Source organism: Fusarium oxysporum, chromosome 9 (genome assembly GCF_000149955.1).
Source record: "Fusarium oxysporum f. sp. lycopersici 4287 chromosome 9, whole genome shotgun sequence".
Taxonomy (NCBI): domain Eukaryota; kingdom Fungi; phylum Ascomycota; class Sordariomycetes; order Hypocreales; family Nectriaceae; genus Fusarium; species Fusarium oxysporum.
Genome location: NC_030994.1, coordinates 2,582,451 through 2,599,765, shown reverse-complemented (window position 1 = coordinate 2,599,765; position 17,315 = coordinate 2,582,451). Strand labels below are relative to the sequence as shown.

Below are 17,315 nucleotides of genomic sequence, written 5' to 3'. Positions count from 1 at the left end.
GGTAGAAGTGAGCCTGTGGGGTGTAAGAGAGAGAGAGTAATTCCATGCGCTTTGATGAGGCGGCACGGGAAGCATGGATCGTGGCTGCGACTTCCCCAGTCCTTTTGCTGTTACTGTTGCCTCTTCCCAAATCTCATTCTCATTGCATGCGTCGTTCTTTCCCACGAAACAAGGGGTGTGCATAACCGCGACATCGATATTGAATCTATCGAATCGGAAGCTTGTTGCCCCTTCCTTCCCTTCGCCTTGTCCTGGTCGTATGTCGGTGATGGACTCCGCTCCGCCATCTGAATCTTTCGACCTACCCCAATCATCCATGTTCCTCCGTATCGCGGCTCTTGGCACTTCGGACCCTCTCCACTGCAGTTCTACGCTTGAGAGCTTCCAACTTGTTGGTGATCGGCGACGTACAGGAAACTAGGGGCCTGCCCAGCAGCCTAGTCAAACCCGGGGCCTCACTAGAACCACGAGTCGAACGAATCCATCCTTTCCACTATGGCGGCCGTCTTCGCCTCTAGCGCACCGACTCTAATGAGACCCCGGGTCGTCTTCTCCCTCCTCCAACTTATATTTAAGAAGACTCGTTTCCCTCGTCGATAACCGTTGATTCCGTCCATCACCGTTTCTTCTTCTTCCAAAAGACCAAGGTCACTTGACCTTTCTTATCATTCCTTAATCCCGGACTCTACAAGAGTTACCCACAGGGGAAACGTCAAGATGGAATCAAAGAGTTCCAGCGACAACCCGACAAATGTGTCCCAAGAGAAGGGCACCACCGTCACTGAGCACCCTGGCGATGTCCAGACTGGTGGCGGCTTCGCTTTCCAGGAGGAGAGCTACTGGACTCGGAATGGTCTCACTCTCGAGTCCTTCCAGCGCCGCAAGTACACTGGTGACAATGAGCTTGATCGTCGTATGAAGCCTCGCCATCTTCAGATGATCGCCATTGGTGGTTCTATTGGTGCCGGTTTCTTCGTCGGTTCAGGAAAGGCCCTCTACACTGGCGTAAGTCGCTACCCGTCTATGCTGTCCGTGTCTGATACTAACGTGCTGGCTCAAGGGTCCTGGATCTGTTCTCATTGACTTCATCATTATCGGTGCTATGATCTTCAACGTTGGTATGTTACACTTACTTCGCTCCACACTCCCAACAAAAAAACTAACATCTGTCTAATAGTCTTCGCTCTCGGTGAACTTGCCGTCATGTATCCTGTGTCTGGTGGTTTCTATATCTACTCGTCTCGCTTTATCGATCCTTCTTGGGGTTTTGCCATGGGTTGGAACTATGTCGCACAATGGGCTACCGTTTTACCACTCGAACTGACAATCTGTGCTGTCTGTATTGAATATTGGAATGATGAGCTCTCGCCTGGAATCTTCATTGCAATCTTCTTGGTTGCCATCATCCTCATCAATATCTTTGGTGGTATTGGATACGCCGAGGAAGAGTTTTGGTCATCTTGCCTCAAGCTCGGAGCTACTGTTGCTTTTATGTTCATCTCTCTTGTCCTCGTCTGTGGTGGCGGTCCTTCCAACGGTCGATACAACGAGTACTGGGGCACACGCTACTGGAGAGAGGACCCCGGTGCCTTCAAGAACGGTTTCAAGGGATTCTGCTCTGTCTTCGTCACTGCTGCTTTCTCTTTTGCCGGTACTGAGCTTGTTGGTCTCGCCGCTGCTGAGTCTGAGAACCCCACCAAGGCTCTCCCTGGTGCTATCAAGCAGGTTTTCTGGCGTATCACCCTCTTCTTCGTTCTTGGTCTCTTCTTCATCGGCCTTCTTATCAAGTCCACTGATGACCGACTCAACATTTCCGGTTACTCCAACGCCAAGGCCTCGCCTTTCGTGCTTGTCGGCGAGTACTCCGGTCTTACTGGTCTCGCCCACTTCATGAACGTCATTATCCTTGTCTCCGTTCTTTCTCTTGGTGTGTCTTGCGTTTACGGTGGCTCCCGTACCCTGACTGCCATGGCTCAGAACGGATATGCTCCCAAGATGTTCGCCTACATCGATCGTGGTGGCCGCCCCCTTGTTTCCGTCGCTGTCCACATTCTCATGGGTTTCATCGCTTTCGTCAACCTTGATCCCAAGGGTGGAGAGATTTTTGACTGGCTCCTGGCTCTTTCTGGTCTCTCGACTCTTTTCACTTGGGGTTCTATCTGCCTTGCCCACATTCGCTTCCGCAAGGCTTGGGCCCGACAAGGCCACACTCTGGATGAGATTCCTTTCAGGGCCGCCTTTGGTGTCGTCGGCTCCTGGATCAGTCTCGGCCTCATCTGCCTCGTCCTTATTGCTCAGGTAAGTTATCGTATTTCGCGTTCAAACAACCATGATGCTAACAAAGACAATAGTTCTATGTTGCTATTACTGCTCCTCCTGGTGAATCTGGTATGGGAACTGTCGAGGGATTCTTCATCTCATACCTCGCTTTGCCTGTTGTCCTTGTCTTCTGGGCTATTGGTTACTTGTGGAAGCGCGAGGGTTGGCTCTCAATCGACAAGATCGATGTTGACACTGGTCGACGTGAGCACAATTGGGACGAGATCAACGCCTACCGTGCCAAGGTTGCCACTTGGCCCGCTTGGCGACGCTTCCTCAACAAGATCATGTAAAGCTGTGGTCTTGTTCTGAAGTTTGTTTCTATCATTTGCACATTAGAGACGCCTTGACTTGAAGCGTATATCATAGAACCAATCTCCTGTATACCTTTTATCGTTAGATACCATAATAGCATGATATTGTGCCAAACCGAACATCTTTTGTGCTGTATAACTGTTACTTGGTGGCGTGGTGAATGAGTCCAATGGGTACATCGTGCTGTAAATTTACTCAAGAGCGTCCCTGTCCTTGGCCTTAGCCAGGATGTTGTGCCAAGAAGCCAGAATTGTTGGTGAGAAAGCAACAATACATTCATCATGGCTGTGACAAAGGCCAGTTTGGTTCGAAATATTCTACGATGGCCTTTTATAAACTTCAAAGAGTGAAATTTTTTCGACAGATGTAGTCAATCGCGCCCTATAATCACTTCGATCTTGACATTGTGTGGAGATGACGCCCTGGAAGCGCGCCCTATGTGTCAATATGGGTAGATGGTGGAGTTTTGGAGATTGCATCTTCGCTTGAGATGGTCACGTGTGAACAGAAAGCACAGAGTTGTCAAACATTTAGTACCTTTATTTCAAGTGCCTTAAGGATTTGGTTGAAGCAGATATCTGAGATTGCCATACTGAGGTTTGTGCACGGCTCGGTCTCAAGAGACTGTGAGAGAGAGACGACAACTCGGCCCCAACTTAAGGCAGAGCACCTGATGGACATTATTGAGTTCTCTCTTCACCCCTTTCCTCAATGACAAGAACCAATGGAAGAATACGGGGTTGGCATTACAAACTCCAGGTTGAGGCGGATCTTGTTACGTACAAAGTCAAACACAGATTGAGAAGAGGAAGCAAGATCGGTAACGGCGGATATTCTGGGGTAATAGGTAATAGAATCCACAGAACTCAACAACCAAGTCTCGACTTCACCACTGTTCACCAAGACTCGTAGTCGTTGAGAGTACGTAATACAATACGGAGAATAGGAAGCATAACCATGCTCCCACATCTCGGCGTCCTTGGTTCTCCAAATCGCGCCACGACACGACAGCTACTGAGTAACCAAGGTAATTCCCTCAGACAAAGTCACTGAAGTACAGTACTTACTCCCCGGAGCATGCACCCCAGAACAGTCCAAGGGCCAGGTCCCACAGGATAAGCTAGATAATAAGCGTTTGACCAAGAATTCAAGGTTAAGCTCAAGTGTAGTTCTTTGTACGTATTTTTTACATGATGGAAATTGGAGATGATGCGGGGTTGTTATCATTTTTGGGGACGTGCGGAGAATGGGAATGGGCTGAGGGGTCTTGCAGGCAGGCATTGAATTGGTATCCTTGGAAGAGAGGAATGTGTGTACACCTTCCAGTTGGGTAATTGTTGTTGGCTTCCCCGGGCACCGCCTCAAACCCTGGTTTCAGGGCCGGAAGACTGTGAGTTGTTGTGAATTAGCGTCTTGGATCAAATGGGGCGTGTTTATGGAACGGTCAAGTCCCGAGGGTTGTTGGTTGTGAGAAAGGTGAAAGAGTGTTGAATTCACATGTGGTGAGGTAGAACTTGTACAGAAGACATTACCCCTGTAGTCCAGGCTCTTTTTGGCATTCTCCAATTCATAACTCCAAATGGTTGGTGTTCTCCCGTCTTTCCAGAAGCTTTCTTTGCTTAGCCGTCTGTTGAGAATCACCATAACTTCACTTTGTATCAACAACTTGTGTATTTTGGCCGCCAAGAACACTATATTAACGTTAAACTACCGTCCTCCACTTCCCCAGACTTCAAATCTTGAATTACGAGATAGAATGCAAAGATCTCAACTATTACTCAATTGTCTGTGACAGACAAGGTACATCCCCATGGGGTTCTGCTTCAGCCGCTGCAAGCCGCTATGCCGAACATCCCTTGTGAATGGAGTCTTTTACGCAACAGGAACTTTGTGAAATAAACTCGTGGGCCATCTCGGTGATCGTGATCTTATGGAGCTGAGATTCTAGGTGAGAGATTCTGGGGAAAGTGGTTCCGTAGGGCTGGAGGATGGGGCTGTGATGTAATGAAAACGTGGATGAGGACATCGCGAGTTTTGTGATGAGTCAAGTAGTCACATTAGCCAGTAGGACGTGGCTCAACAGAGAATTAAAGCACAAGACCACAACTACATGCACTAAACCATGCTAACTATCACTCAGTCATCCACTACGTAAGATGCATGGCGGGGAGTGTTCCCTGCCATGGTTATCACTAGATACATGATCACTATGAGTCACTGTCCCGAGGGCCACTCATCCTCGCTCCTTTCTTCCATACTTCAATAGCTATACAGCAACACAATAGCTTCCGTAAAACAGATACCCCAATGGTCAAGCTCTTTGATCTCGTCTTTCCCGCGTGAATGCACCGACTGCAGCGCGAGCGCGAGCGCAGTGAGAGGCACAATAACCGAGGAAACGAAGACGATAGTGGCGATTATTGAGATAAACTGCCCTTCTCAGTACGCTCCTTGATGCCAAACGTTTTGCCGATCAAATAATGATTATATTGCGAGATACACGCAGTTCTCCATACTATATAGTCTGTTCAAGCCACAAGCAACAAGACACAAGCTGTTCACTAACTTTCTCGAGGGCCAGCTCCTACTGAGTTCAAACGCAGCTCTTGCCTTCCGCTCTATCGAGGAACAGTTATGCTTATCTTTTAAGGTTACCCGAGATAGACTCTTGGAAGGAGCGTGCTTGGGAAAAGGTATACCGTCCTAGAGGTAGGACGTCAATTGTCACGTGTGAAAGCTCAACGTCTAAGTTAACGACGCACATACAAACTGGTCAAGACAAGCTGAAAACGACTGCCAAAGATCATTGCTCGTATGTATATCAACGACCACTTGATGGTGCTTCGGACTTCAATTGGAGCTACTCCAGTGATACAGACGTGGCTAATTGAGTTTCAGCACCTCAAAACCACGACCACCTGGTGAGAGAAAACAAGTGCAAAAAACAATACAATCAGCAAAAGGATATCCTAGCTCTGAAGCTGATGGCAATGCGTAATCTGGGAATCGAACCCAGGGCTCCCCGACGCTGCTCGAATGGCAACGGAGAATTTTACCACTAAACCAATTACGCTGGTTGTTTGATGGAGATGAATCACACAATCGGCCATCATGTAGGTAGAGATGTCTGGAGGCCCTCTTTCTTGCAGTCGAAGCTTCAGGTTTGACGAGTCGAATGCTATGCTCATGCATCTGCAGTTTACAATAAATTGAAGTATGTCTGCCAGGCAAAGCCCTACGGATGCTTTCGTGAATGGTTGGTTACCCGTGAGACACGAGTGTGTGGCTTTGTGTTCCCATGAGATGATAACCAGCGCTTCAGGAACAAAAATGCAGAGTCATGTACCTCTCGTAAAGCTTGCGCCAGAGTTTCGTCTTACCGAGAGGCCGTATTTACGAGTATCTGTAGTTGTCAAAAGATCTTGAGACCTGTCATCGGAGTTCCAATGGGGGTGCGGAAACACGAACCGATAATTACTTTCGCGACTGACTGAACTCTGGGTATAACAGTGAAGTACTTCAGTATCCCCCGACAATGCACAGTCTCGTCTGACAGTTTAGTAGTGTTTGCTGGGTGCGCACTACTACGTAATCCCTCTGAGCGATACCTGGGGGATACGCCGATGAGAAGCGGAATCTCTGTAGTGAAGATGTATCCCCTGGAACTGATATCCTCGATCACGTCGTTAATGTAATCTATCGTGCCCTGTATTATCTGACTAACGCCCATTCCGTGCATGCTTTGTCCTGATACTTGATCGGAAGGTAACTGAGCTCCTTACTTGCTGATATGACGACCTCAATGGTATAGCACAGGTTACTTTCCCTTTACTCGAGACATGATTGGGTTATCAAGGCAGCCGATCAATAATCAGTGGTATATGACAGTACGAATATTCCCTGGTCACGTTTATATCAGTATAGAGCGGTTTCAGAGATGGATGCACTTATACGGTTGTGTCACAAGGTCTCTTAGCACCTTTCACCCTGAATACTACAAACCATCTAAATTTATGTAACCTACAAAGATTAAATGTCACATATACTCTAGGCAGTTCTCCTGTATCTTCCGAACAGCTGGAATAAGAGCCTCTCTCATGCCCTGACTAAGAGAGTTGACCAAGATCAGTTACTCCAGATCGGAACTCATCGTTCTCATATATTCAGGTTTTTAAACTTATAATATGCAGTAATTTTTGCCCGTCAACATTTGCTGCTTTCTCGTCGTGCGCAAGTATTCACGATCGTGGCCATGTCGTACAACAGTCGGCTTCGTGACCTATCCCTCTCTCATGCAAATGGCCAGCATTTTTCTCATCTGGTGGAATCTTGCAGCTAATGTAGAAGGTATTTTCACAATTACTGAACCCAGGCGGACGACGCTGCATGCGACTGTTATGCCAACTTCACCACCTGGACTCCAAAGACTCACTGCTAGTCTCACGACTCCGTCGGTATTGTTCACTACAAGGAGAACTTGATGAAACCATGAAGACGGTCCAGCTAGATGTGAAGAGTGATCATCTACAATGCTTCTGTTTCAACTGAAAACTTTCTATTTGAGCGAAGTGGCTGGTATCATGGGAGAACCGTCAAGTGACATGGGCGTGGGAAGCGCCTGGCCTCAGGATAAAGAAACAATACCATTGACAACCGCATGATCGTTGAATACACTTGACCCGGATTTTAACGGGTTACGGGCCGATTAACGCCAACTCTTTCGCTAACCCGATGGTTTGGTATACATGTATACATGCACACAGGCCCTTTCAAGCCATAAAACGTACATGACATCGACCATGATAGTGTTTACAAGCTAAGGTACTCACAGGATCAAAAAGATTCACTGCCAGTTACATTATTCTTATAGCGTAGCCACAGGTGAAAGAAGCGGCTGAGTACTTGAACCACCATGGTGTAAGTGTTGTGTCTGAGTATGCGAGCGAGAGTATGACAGACATAGGGAAACTCTGGAACTCTCTCGTAGCAAAGAATAACAAGTCTATTTAAACCATTATACCTTACAGATATTACGAGAAAACGAATGAACATGATAATAGTTTAGAGTTCGGAAACCTCAGGTTTAGGCCAGATTATAGTTACAAGTACTTCCATATCAGCCAAACAAGAAGCCACCAGAGCAAACATTCCATTACACACGCAACGTCTAAGAAAGACTAGAGAGTTGTCTTAATGTAACGTCAATTTCGTATCAATGATTATCGTAATACGAGATTCGCAGTAAATGTTTCTCGTAAATGGCGATTACGCAAGCCACGTTACGAACACCTGTCCTAGAGAGTGAATCTGAGACCTTTGTCGGCACACACACACAACGGCCAAGCCAACGGCGTTAAAAGGAGGACAAAACGATACAACTCAAACAAGGAGCAATTTTCTCTTCTATTCCAATTCGAGTGCTGAATAGTTATTGTCGTCAAGTTTTGGGTGTCAATAAACACAAACACCAGTCAAGATACATACAGTAGGGGTGCACGTGATAAGAACAGCCATGGCCCATTTCTCTATAGCAACTCGTCCTCCTTCAACATTATCGTACCTCTCAACCTTCAGCTCCTCTCCTATGGAAGCGTCACCTCTTACTCGCCAGCCTCAGCCCGAGGTCTTTACCCCGAAGATCATCCAGCTCTACGATTCTCTCTTCAAGGTAACTTCCTCTCTACTACTAGACTCTTACCCCATCATGAACTAAATCCAACTGCTAGGTAGATATCCGCAACCGCCGAACCTCATGCGCCCGCCTCGACTGATCGCCCTTGCTCGAATTAGGATGACTACGACGATGAAGAGAAGACGGATGGCTTCTGGACAGAGTTTTTCCTCCTCAGACCCGATCGCGCCGCCCTGAGACGTATCCTTAACGAGTTGAGCCCCAGCCATGTCTTGTCGCTCGATGTGCGGACACAGGAGCTCTTTGCGAGGGGTATAGCTGCGCTGAAGGGCTCGCATAGCCTTGCGCAGTTGCACTCGCTGGACGTGAGTCGTATACAATCGCAATGCAGTACGCGAATTGGCCCTAACACCTGATAGACGCTCAGTGTCTTTCTATCATGCCTCCTCTCCAAACGATACCCACACCCGAGCTCCGATATCATGGTCCTTCTCGCAGGACTCGATCAGATCGATGCCGTGTTTACCGACTTCGTCAGCGCTGTAGAGGCTATAATAAGGAATAGCAAAGAGTGTAAGGCTCAGTATCTACCCAGAGGTGGCACAACTGACTCGGAGCAGTGGAAGTTCGATACAAAGCAGTTGAAGTGCTGTTGGCGGTAACAGCTGGAGCGTACCAAACAACACTGTTGACGTACCTGATCCAAAGAGACCTCTTTCCTGCAGTCATGAAGGTACACAGAACTCTACAAATCGATCCGTTCTCAGCTGACAATGCCAGTTCATCCAAGACGCAGAAACATCAGATCAAGTCTTACAGCCCTTCATATTACTAGGCCTCCTAGCAAACTACAACAAATTCGAGTTCCAGAATCCTTACCAGCAAAGATTAAACGACTTTGTCAACGAAGCCGTGATTCAAAAGATCGTAGGCGCAGTGGGACAAGCGTGTCAGACAGTTCGGTCTCGATACATCACCATCCAGGACGATCTTCCTGAAGGCTGGACCTTCAGCGCTACTCTCAACATGATTGGACTCGGCGCAATCGCTCCTGGGCCGAAACCTGTGAAGAAGCCTGTGTATGATGTTGAGACTGCTAAAGCTCTCTTCACCAAGCTGTGAGTTAAACAACCCTTTGTGCTGCCACAACACAGACTGACATCCTGTTAGACCTGAGGAGGAAGCTGCTGTTCTTCTAGCGACATACGACTTCACCCACGCCAACAAGCTCTTCTGCTTCAACCTAGTAACACAAGCAGCTGAACCAGGCGCTGAGCAACCCATCGCCAGTTACGTCTCCCTCACCTCCTATCTCCTCCAACACGCCTACCTCTCACCCCGCGCCACATACTACGCCCATCTTAACCTAATGGTCTTCCGTCTCCTGATCGAAGATCCCACAATCTGCAAGCGTATCTGCAGTGATGAATCCCGTGTCGCAGTGCGTCTGTGTCGACAGCGCCAGCCCTACCTCCCTCTCGTCAAAGGCGAGCGAGTCCTCGCCATTTCACTTCTTGACACTATGATTGACGGTGTGAACCATAATCTTCGTCGTCGTCTCGATGTCAGTCTTTACACACTTAGCTTTGGAATCATGCTTCGTATCATCTCATATCTCTCTCGTACGCGCACCCGGCTTGAGTATCATTGGCCTGAGTTCTTCCGGTCTTTGCTCTCCATCGTTCGCTTCCTGGCTACATACACAACTGATCTGAAGGATCTACCACACATCGACACCCTTCTCGACCACGTTGTTAACCTCATCGCCCTATCCCTCTCCGCTGCTGAAGCCTTCCTCCCTTCGCCAGCAGACTACGATGATCTGTTCTACAAAGTCGTCGAGTCCGGTGAAGTTCTCAGCAAGGTCAAAGAGAACTACCGCCTGGGTAACCGTAACAGCAACTCCATTGATACACTTATCAACGTTAGTGCCGCATTACACCAGATGCTTTCAGAAGGTGGTGCGAATCGTCGTAAGCCTAGTCTTTTGACGACGCAGGAGGTCACAGAGGTTATTCGTCAGGGCTACGAGACGTTGAGTATTCAGGCGAAGGAGGGACTGGATTCATGGGAGAGGTACCGGGAGGCGGATGAGAGGACGTTGCTCAAGAAGATGGCGAGAGCAGCTGTTGGTGATGTGCGAGTCATGGTTGAGCGGTAGATTGTATAGGTAGTCTAATGTCATCATGACGCGGTCCAGACTGAACTGTGAGAAGTACATGCATTACTTTCCCGGCTGTGATGTGTCCAACTACCCTATTCCTATTGTCCTTGCGTGAACGCTTTGCTGCTAGACAACATCTCAGAGATAAGCAAATCATAACTCCATCCTGAGTCTGAATACTCACTGTCAACTTCAACTTAAGTCTCAGTACTCAAGCGAGTCATGCCAACTCTCATGACTCTTCAAGAACCTCATAGCCTCAATCTCCCCTCTCTCATGACCCATCTCTCCAAGCATCTTCCCTATCAACACTTCATTACGAACAGGCGACGCACAATCTCATAGAGCCCTGATCCTTCAAACGACATTGCGCAGAAGCTCGGCTAGTTCGGCTGGTCTCCACGCAGCGTCGCAGCACTTAATATGTAGTATCTCGAGCTTTGTCCATCTACTGAGCCTCCACCTACTCACTAGCCATTTCAAGATAGCAGATCGTAGTTCGTTCATTCGAGTCTATCACGACCCAATCTCTTGGTAAATGGAATCGAGATTATCTTGCATTGACAGATTGATCATTTGCCGAGGCCTAGTCTATCTGGCAGCTGAATTACGTCTTATGACAGAGTTGGCTCTTAGCTGCGACTCTTGTCAAACCGGATTCTCAATTGCTCAAACAGTTAACTCATCTGCCTTGAAACACGTCGAGTCACCGTAAAGCCAGACTAATTCCATAGCACGAACCACAAAACAATCAAGTCCGCTCGTCCCGCCGCAGGCGAGAGTTGAGAAGTGTCGCACTAAGCCTCTTGACAAGAGACAAGGGTATGTAACCACGTGGACGGGACAGATGAAAAAAAGGCCCTTCCTTGTATCCGCAGGCCTCACTAATGCAATGGACTGGGGAATTTGGTGCAGCTGATACAGATACAATTGCTCACCAAAAGATGAGATAGGCTCATCAGAATTGTACCACCAACAATGTAACCATGTTTTAAGTTACAGAGGGGATAACATGGGCAGTTTCGTGGTATCGGTATCACGGGGACGCCGTTGATCCCTGGGTACTGTTGGATCCGGTTCCGAGGAGAGGGGAGGGTGTGTACGATGTGATATCTCATCTTTTCTCCCTTCCTTTCGCTTGGTGAATTGGTTGATCCCGACAACACGGTGACGAGACGAGGCTCCCATGCTTGGCTCGTTGCTTGGTGCCACAGGCTTGGCTACCCGGAATCTCGAGTGAGTCTAGCTTGGCTTTACTTGAGCCATGGGGGTTCTCTCATCTCGTCTGTTGATCGGTTCTTGTCAAGCTAGAATCGTCATCGTCGTGACTGAACTTGAAACCATTCTCTTTCGTCAATCTTCGGTCATATCCTTTGCCGAAGTTAAGCTCCAGTTCGTTGTCTGAACAATTCAAACAATGTCTCAGACCGTCTCAAAGTGGTATTCCGTCTCTCATAGTCTATGCATGTCTGATGCAGAAAGGGCTTATCCGTTAGCACTGCTGCGTTACCATTGCTACCGGTAAAAAGCAAAAGGTCTTTGATGTTCAGGGTCCTCTTTCGAGCCCAATGAACCCAATCTGTCCCGCGTTATAGCACTAAGTGGCCCTATTTGAGCGATCTATCCTACTGTAACCTCAGCGTTCCCAATTCGAGAGCTTCATCAAGTCGATCATCATGTTACAGGCGGGGTGTGGCGTGTGTGGTGTAATTTACCAGGCAACAGTTATCGTATCCCTACCCTGTCCATTATAAAATAATCCTCGTCACGGCAAGGTAACATAAATGGGGAAGCGGTCGAGACGGTTGTAGTTGGTGAGCCGAAGAAGCTATGCCCAAGATGGTACGGCCTCTGGCTGGAATTGGTCCGGATTGAACGGCTAGATTCCCGCCTACTTTGACAGGCCCGCAAAGGCAAAGGCAAAGGCAAAAAAGCAACTGAAGTGAAGCTACCGTAGGATTTGAGGATGAGGACAGGGACAAGGCTGGCCTCGCTCGGCGCTTTTGAGTTGAACGAGAACCAAGGCGGGGATGGCACAGATCGCCAAAGAGCTCTTGTGAGTTGACGTTCGGTCAACCAAGTTTGTTAGAGTTGAAGAGGATCACAGTCGAGAATCAATTCATGTCGCATTTGACATCCTTCACTTGTCAAGCACGTGTTGTGTAGTCGCTATTGTTACAACGCTATTCTGTTCAGCGAGTCAGTCATCGACTCCAATACTCATCTGCCGAGGCATTGATGCTCAAATTCAATAGATTTGTTGCCTCATTTCATCTTGTCTCTCGTCTCGCCTTACTTTCGGTGCCTCAATTCAGATGCCTCCTCCAAGTTGAGTAGGGCCGTGTTGCGTCCGGGGTGCTGCAACGGTCAGGATGAGGCGTTTCTAGCGCCGGCATGTCTCTCTCTTCTGCTGGAAATTCGGAGTCGCACCAATCAATCAAGGGGACGACTGACCCAGCGATCCATTGTAAAGTAAGCATACGAAGCCAAGAAACGGGGCCTCGAGGCGATTGTGACAGATAACAAATATTTGCACTTTTGGTTGTTGTTATGTGAGATGTGCCCTATCAATACAATAGCCTGAAGACTATCTCAATCTCATGGCTTAGCTGAAATGACGGACTAAACCTGGCTGCAGTTAGCACAGAATGCAAGTCAACCTGTGTGTGATATGATATGGTCAATCAATAACCGCTGTGCTATACTCTGCAGTGCGATGTGATAGACGTACAGCCTATAGGGCCTCATCACTTTTTGCCTCCCATTACCGCAGCTTACATGATATTCCATCAGTCATGCATATGCCTCATCTCCACACCGGAGAGGCGCAATTGTTGTATGTAATCGAGGCACAACAGAGCACACGTAATGCAACTGGCGGAGCATCGTATCGAATAGACAGGCACATGTACATGTCTCGATCGAGCATTACGCTTGTGACATGACATGACATGACATTACAAGCTCCAAAGTCAACTGAACTGGTTTGACTCGCCTTCAAGGATGATGCTTCCAGTGTTTGAATCGCACGGCAGTCGATATCTTTCCCCATGTGTCAGATGACGTGATGCTGCTGCTGAAACAGACGAGAGTTGGGATATCCTGGCTGATCATTGAAGAACCCGTACCCAAGCTGACTCGGAATTCCCATCAGGATTCTCAGCATCAGTAAAGGAAAAGATCTGAGGTGGGGTATCCAGCTTTTCTCTGTCTCCAACTGCCAAGGATCCGGATACGACGCAATGCGATGTGAGGCAGGGAACTCCTCTCTTGCTTGAGGCCATTCCCACCTTTTCCCATGCTCCCCAGTTTATCAAACTCATGGGGAAATGTCACCTCATTTTCTCTCTGATCTGCTTGACTCTGGCCTCTCTGTCGATCCCTCTCCTCGGCCATCAGAGTCACATCATATCATATTCCCTCAGTTCAAACTTCACATGCACAGGGTGGCATTGAGAAAGTGACAACTCCCCTGCATCCACACATCAATGCAGGAACCCGACCTAGCATGCGCCAATGAGCTCAATAGTTGCCTGTTAGTCCAACAATGTCTCATCTCTTACCCGAAAAAACGCGCTTGACGCGTACAGGCGCGGGATTTCTTTCGGATCATGATTCCTACACCGCAAGAGTCCGTCATGTCATGGCAGCAACTGCATGGAGACAGGACTTAGCGTGCATTGTCCAACTGCGAGACCGTTGAATGTCTTGATAGTAGAACGGTCCGCGCGTCTCTCTTGCGTGTTTGGTAAAGATACCCCACGTGGAGACACAACGGTCAGTCGCAAAAAGGAATAAATATACGTACGGTATGGTATAGCACAGAATCCTTGCACCTTGCCATTTTGCACATGGCCCTGGCGGTCTTACAGTAGCGATGTAGCATTGAAGAGTTACACTGGCCGGTGCGTTCCTCCGTAGAACCTTGATCCTAGTGTTGATAATGGTGCTCAACAGTGCAGTGAGTGGTGTAGCTTCTGGAGATTGTAAGGGAGTCGGTGACAGGTAAATGGATTGGATGATCATGACACCTGCAGATCAATATAGAGTCATCGCCAATCGGTCCTGGTGGTAATCGGAGCAGCGATCGTCAGATTGACCGACTCGAAAGCATCCTTTTGCGTACGCCCTGTGACAATGGACACTTGAATTCGCGGTCATCGTCATATTGCAACCAAGGTACGCTCCTACTTCTCATAGAATGGTCAGCAGTACTCCAAACATCGTATGACAGCAATTACACCAATCATACGCTGTGTCGTGCAATATAAACTGTTCCTTGACCGTTCTTCTTTGAGTGTAACACCACGAACCGACAAAGTTCGGAGGTTGTATCCAATGCTCCAGGGTAGTTTTTAGTTGAGTGACAACCATTCTCATTTGTCAAACTGGAAAACAAATTTCGAGTATCGTTGCGACGTCGGAGACCGAGGCTCGGAATATTTGTTCATGATAGCAATGATTTCACTGTACGGAGGTAAATAGGATCAAGTATGTGGTGGAGAGCATCCAAGGCTGTAAATTCAGGACTGATCGTGATGATCATCATCAACGTGACAGCCCCAAGATCCAAGACTCTTACCGAGGGGTCGAGGCCCAGTAGAGCGGTTAGACTACAACTCCAACTCAGGACTTTTCTTCACCTGGAAATTACGGTATATCATATGAGAGGCTGTATAGAGCAACATCGTCTGGGGTTGGATCCACTTGGGCGACGAGCATCGGCCATAAAATCGATCATATTGTCAATCTTGCCCCAAAATTGCTGTGCGGGGATTGCTTTGAAGACAATTGCTAAGCACAACGAGAGTCGATCATGGCGAGCTTTCAGAAGTCACAGAATCTCGGAACGTAGCTCGGGTAATGGACATCTACGCCCGCTATACTACAGGCGTGGGCAGAGGCAGCTTCATAGACCGCTCCAGAAAGTTCCTGAAACGTTTTGTGAGCCTCCATGACTGGTCAACTAAGTTCACAACGCTATCGTATAGCCCAGCATCACCTCATTATGAACTGATGCCAGTCTTAACGTGCCTGGACCATCCTCGAAGGAGCTTGGCTTTCTGAGTGTAGCTTCCGAACAGCCCACCTCATTTCGGGAAATTTAAGCAGGGAACTTTCAGCACGAGAGCTGGCTCTTTCTTAGCCTTAGCTGACAACCTCCAACTGTCTGGGTAGGATCGACGCCATTCATACAGTATTCTGGTGTGTGTTGAAACGGGGAGAATTCCGCTTTCTTCGTACGATAATATGGTTGTTAGCTTTCAACGCTGGCCAACTTTTCGCGTCTTTCCGATCAATCACCCTACTGCCGGAACTCGAAGGCGTCAACTATCCGAGCTGTCGATCACAACAATATGCCGGCCAAGCTCCGTAGGCGACATCGGCAGTTGATCAGACGTCACTTTCCTCATCAGCTTTGGTCTGGGTATAAGACCCGATCCAATGAAGCTTCTGCTGTACTCGTCCCGCGCGCCATGTCCGGGTTGTGGGTGTCTCTATGATTGCATCGTAAAAGATCCTTGTATGCTCGGACAGCAGATGGTACTGTTAAAAGCAAAAAGGTTGATCTTGCGATATCACAGACAGAAGTCAAAGCAACGCTTGTGCTTTTGAGGCAGCTCGCACGGGACGACGAGCCGACTAGGGGTTCATGGGTAGATAAACTGGTATCCGTGCGTCGTAAAGTTTCAATATCCAACACTCTTGCTATGAACATAGAGAATCTCATAAGCGTATATTATCCCAGCAAGTGGATCCATCCTCCACGAGGTGATAGCGTCAGGTTGAGCCATGAAAATCAGGTGTTGAAGAGCCATCAAGGCGTACCAGTAACCGTTTGATCAGCCTCAAATCTTGGGCAAGGTAGACCTCGTTTAGTGGCCCTAGGGACTTCTCCCCGGCCGTCCATGTCTTGGAATCAAATGGCACCAGGCGCGGTAATTCCAAAATGTCTTAGAGCTGCCGAGAAGACTCTACCGTACCAGGTTACTGGTCTCTATCTAGCATTAGTACTCGTGCCAGCTTCCTGATGGTGTGAGTAGATTGTGATAAAAATATCACAACCGAGAAATGCCGCGTTAGCTCCATTGCCAATGCGGGAGGTTTGCCTCTGAGTATCAAAGAGGCCTTTGTCAACTAGCACAGACCTCTTCTTGTTTCCTTGGCTCACGACTCTAAACCAAAGTTGCTCCCATCTCATACTTGAATATCGTCGAGCATCTCGTATATCGATCAGATAGGCACAGCATGAAAGCCACATCTCTAGCGAGCTGACGAAAGCTATTTTGGTCAACATCGCACCCTATTCGCGTGGCATTTTCCCAGTTCGATCTCGGTGACGATCACGACAGGACCCTAAAAAGGCAAACCTGGACATCAGATTGACGATCAAGCGCCACGGGCGGCGCCTCCAGTTTCAGGTACCATCATCAGATCCATCCAATGGGAGTGATTCCCGACTTTTAGATTGACAATCCGCATCTTTGGTGGCGCACTACAGCTTAAGCTAGGTTGCCGTCGAAGTGGGTAGAATAGCAAAACTGGACAGATGTTGTTGCTCTTCCTCAACCGCAGTAGCCTCCATTTACCCCCAAATTTGGTAATCCCATCCAAGATCAAAATCAAAGATGGGCCTGTTGGTGGGACATCAATATGCTCTCATCTTGACGCCTACCAGATCTGTGCCGGCCGCTCCGGGCCTTAACCCTCCCGAGGAACAAATCGGAGCATGGCGTTGAGCCTGGATTTTCAGCTTCAGCCTCTCAAACTTTCTTTCCATCTTCCATAGCCTCGTCTGTCCGTTGCGGTTGAACGTTTCCGAACTAACGTTCGTTTAGCAGACAATGCCACAAGCGAGCACGCACTACTTCCTGACAAATAAGC

General features: G+C 48.2%; 3 protein-coding genes and 1 non-coding gene across 10 annotated transcripts; 2 read left to right on the top strand and 2 right to left on the bottom strand.

The window, feature by feature from the left end:
* Positions 1-50: 50 nt before the first annotated feature.
* Positions 51-2,943, top strand: FOXG_12825 (uncharacterized protein; the record flags this gene model as incomplete). 2 transcript variants are annotated; one of them, XM_018392729.1, is made up of 4 exons in its annotated part: positions 51-1,005; positions 1,061-1,118; positions 1,178-2,298; positions 2,352-2,911. In XM_018392729.1, 4 exons carry the CDS (start codon positions 718-720, stop codon positions 2,610-2,612), a joined length of 1,728 nt encoding a protein of 575 aa, XP_018251304.1. In that variant the 3' UTR covers positions 2,613-2,911. The 2 variants fall into 2 exon arrangements, with proteins under 2 accessions (XP_018251304.1, XP_018251303.1); XM_018392728.1 differs by having other exon boundaries at positions 718-1,005; positions 1,178-2,943.
* Positions 2,944-5,625: 2,682 nt separating this feature from the next.
* Positions 5,626-5,707, bottom strand: FOXG_20790. The gene has a single exon. It is a non-coding gene; the product is annotated as a tRNA-Gly (tRNA).
* A 2,269-nt stretch (positions 5,708-7,976) lies between these two features.
* On the top strand, positions 7,977-11,390 carry FOXG_12824 (uncharacterized protein). Of its 4 annotated transcripts, none has more exons than XM_018392724.1 (6): positions 7,977-8,302; positions 8,425-8,631; positions 8,686-8,839; positions 8,887-8,999; positions 9,047-9,384; positions 9,437-11,390. In XM_018392724.1, the coding sequence occupies exons 1-6, from the start codon at positions 8,147-8,149 to the stop codon at positions 10,425-10,427; spliced, it is 1,959 nt and encodes a 652-aa protein (XP_018251299.1). In that variant the 5' UTR covers positions 7,977-8,146; the 3' UTR covers positions 10,428-11,390. The 4 variants fall into 4 exon arrangements, with proteins under 4 accessions (XP_018251299.1, XP_018251300.1, XP_018251301.1 ...); XM_018392725.1 differs by having other exon boundaries at positions 8,361-8,631; XM_018392726.1 differs by having other exon boundaries at positions 8,425-8,839.
* Positions 9,904-15,260, bottom strand: FOXG_20789 (uncharacterized protein). 3 transcript variants are annotated; one of them, XM_018401097.1, is made up of 2 exons: positions 10,615-15,260; positions 9,904-10,556 (listed from the first exon to the last, which is right to left on the bottom strand). In XM_018401097.1, exon 1 carries the CDS (start codon positions 14,454-14,456, stop codon positions 14,067-14,069), a length of 390 nt encoding a protein of 129 aa, XP_018251296.1. In that variant the 5' UTR covers positions 14,457-15,260; the 3' UTR covers positions 9,904-10,556; positions 10,615-14,066. The 3 variants fall into 3 exon arrangements, with proteins under 3 accessions (XP_018251296.1, XP_018251298.1, XP_018251297.1); XM_018401099.1 differs by having other exon boundaries at positions 10,382-14,083; positions 14,239-14,716; XM_018401098.1 differs by lacking the exon at positions 9,904-10,556 and having other exon boundaries at positions 12,595-12,618; positions 12,727-14,716.
* Positions 15,261-17,315: the final 2,055 nt, after the last annotated feature.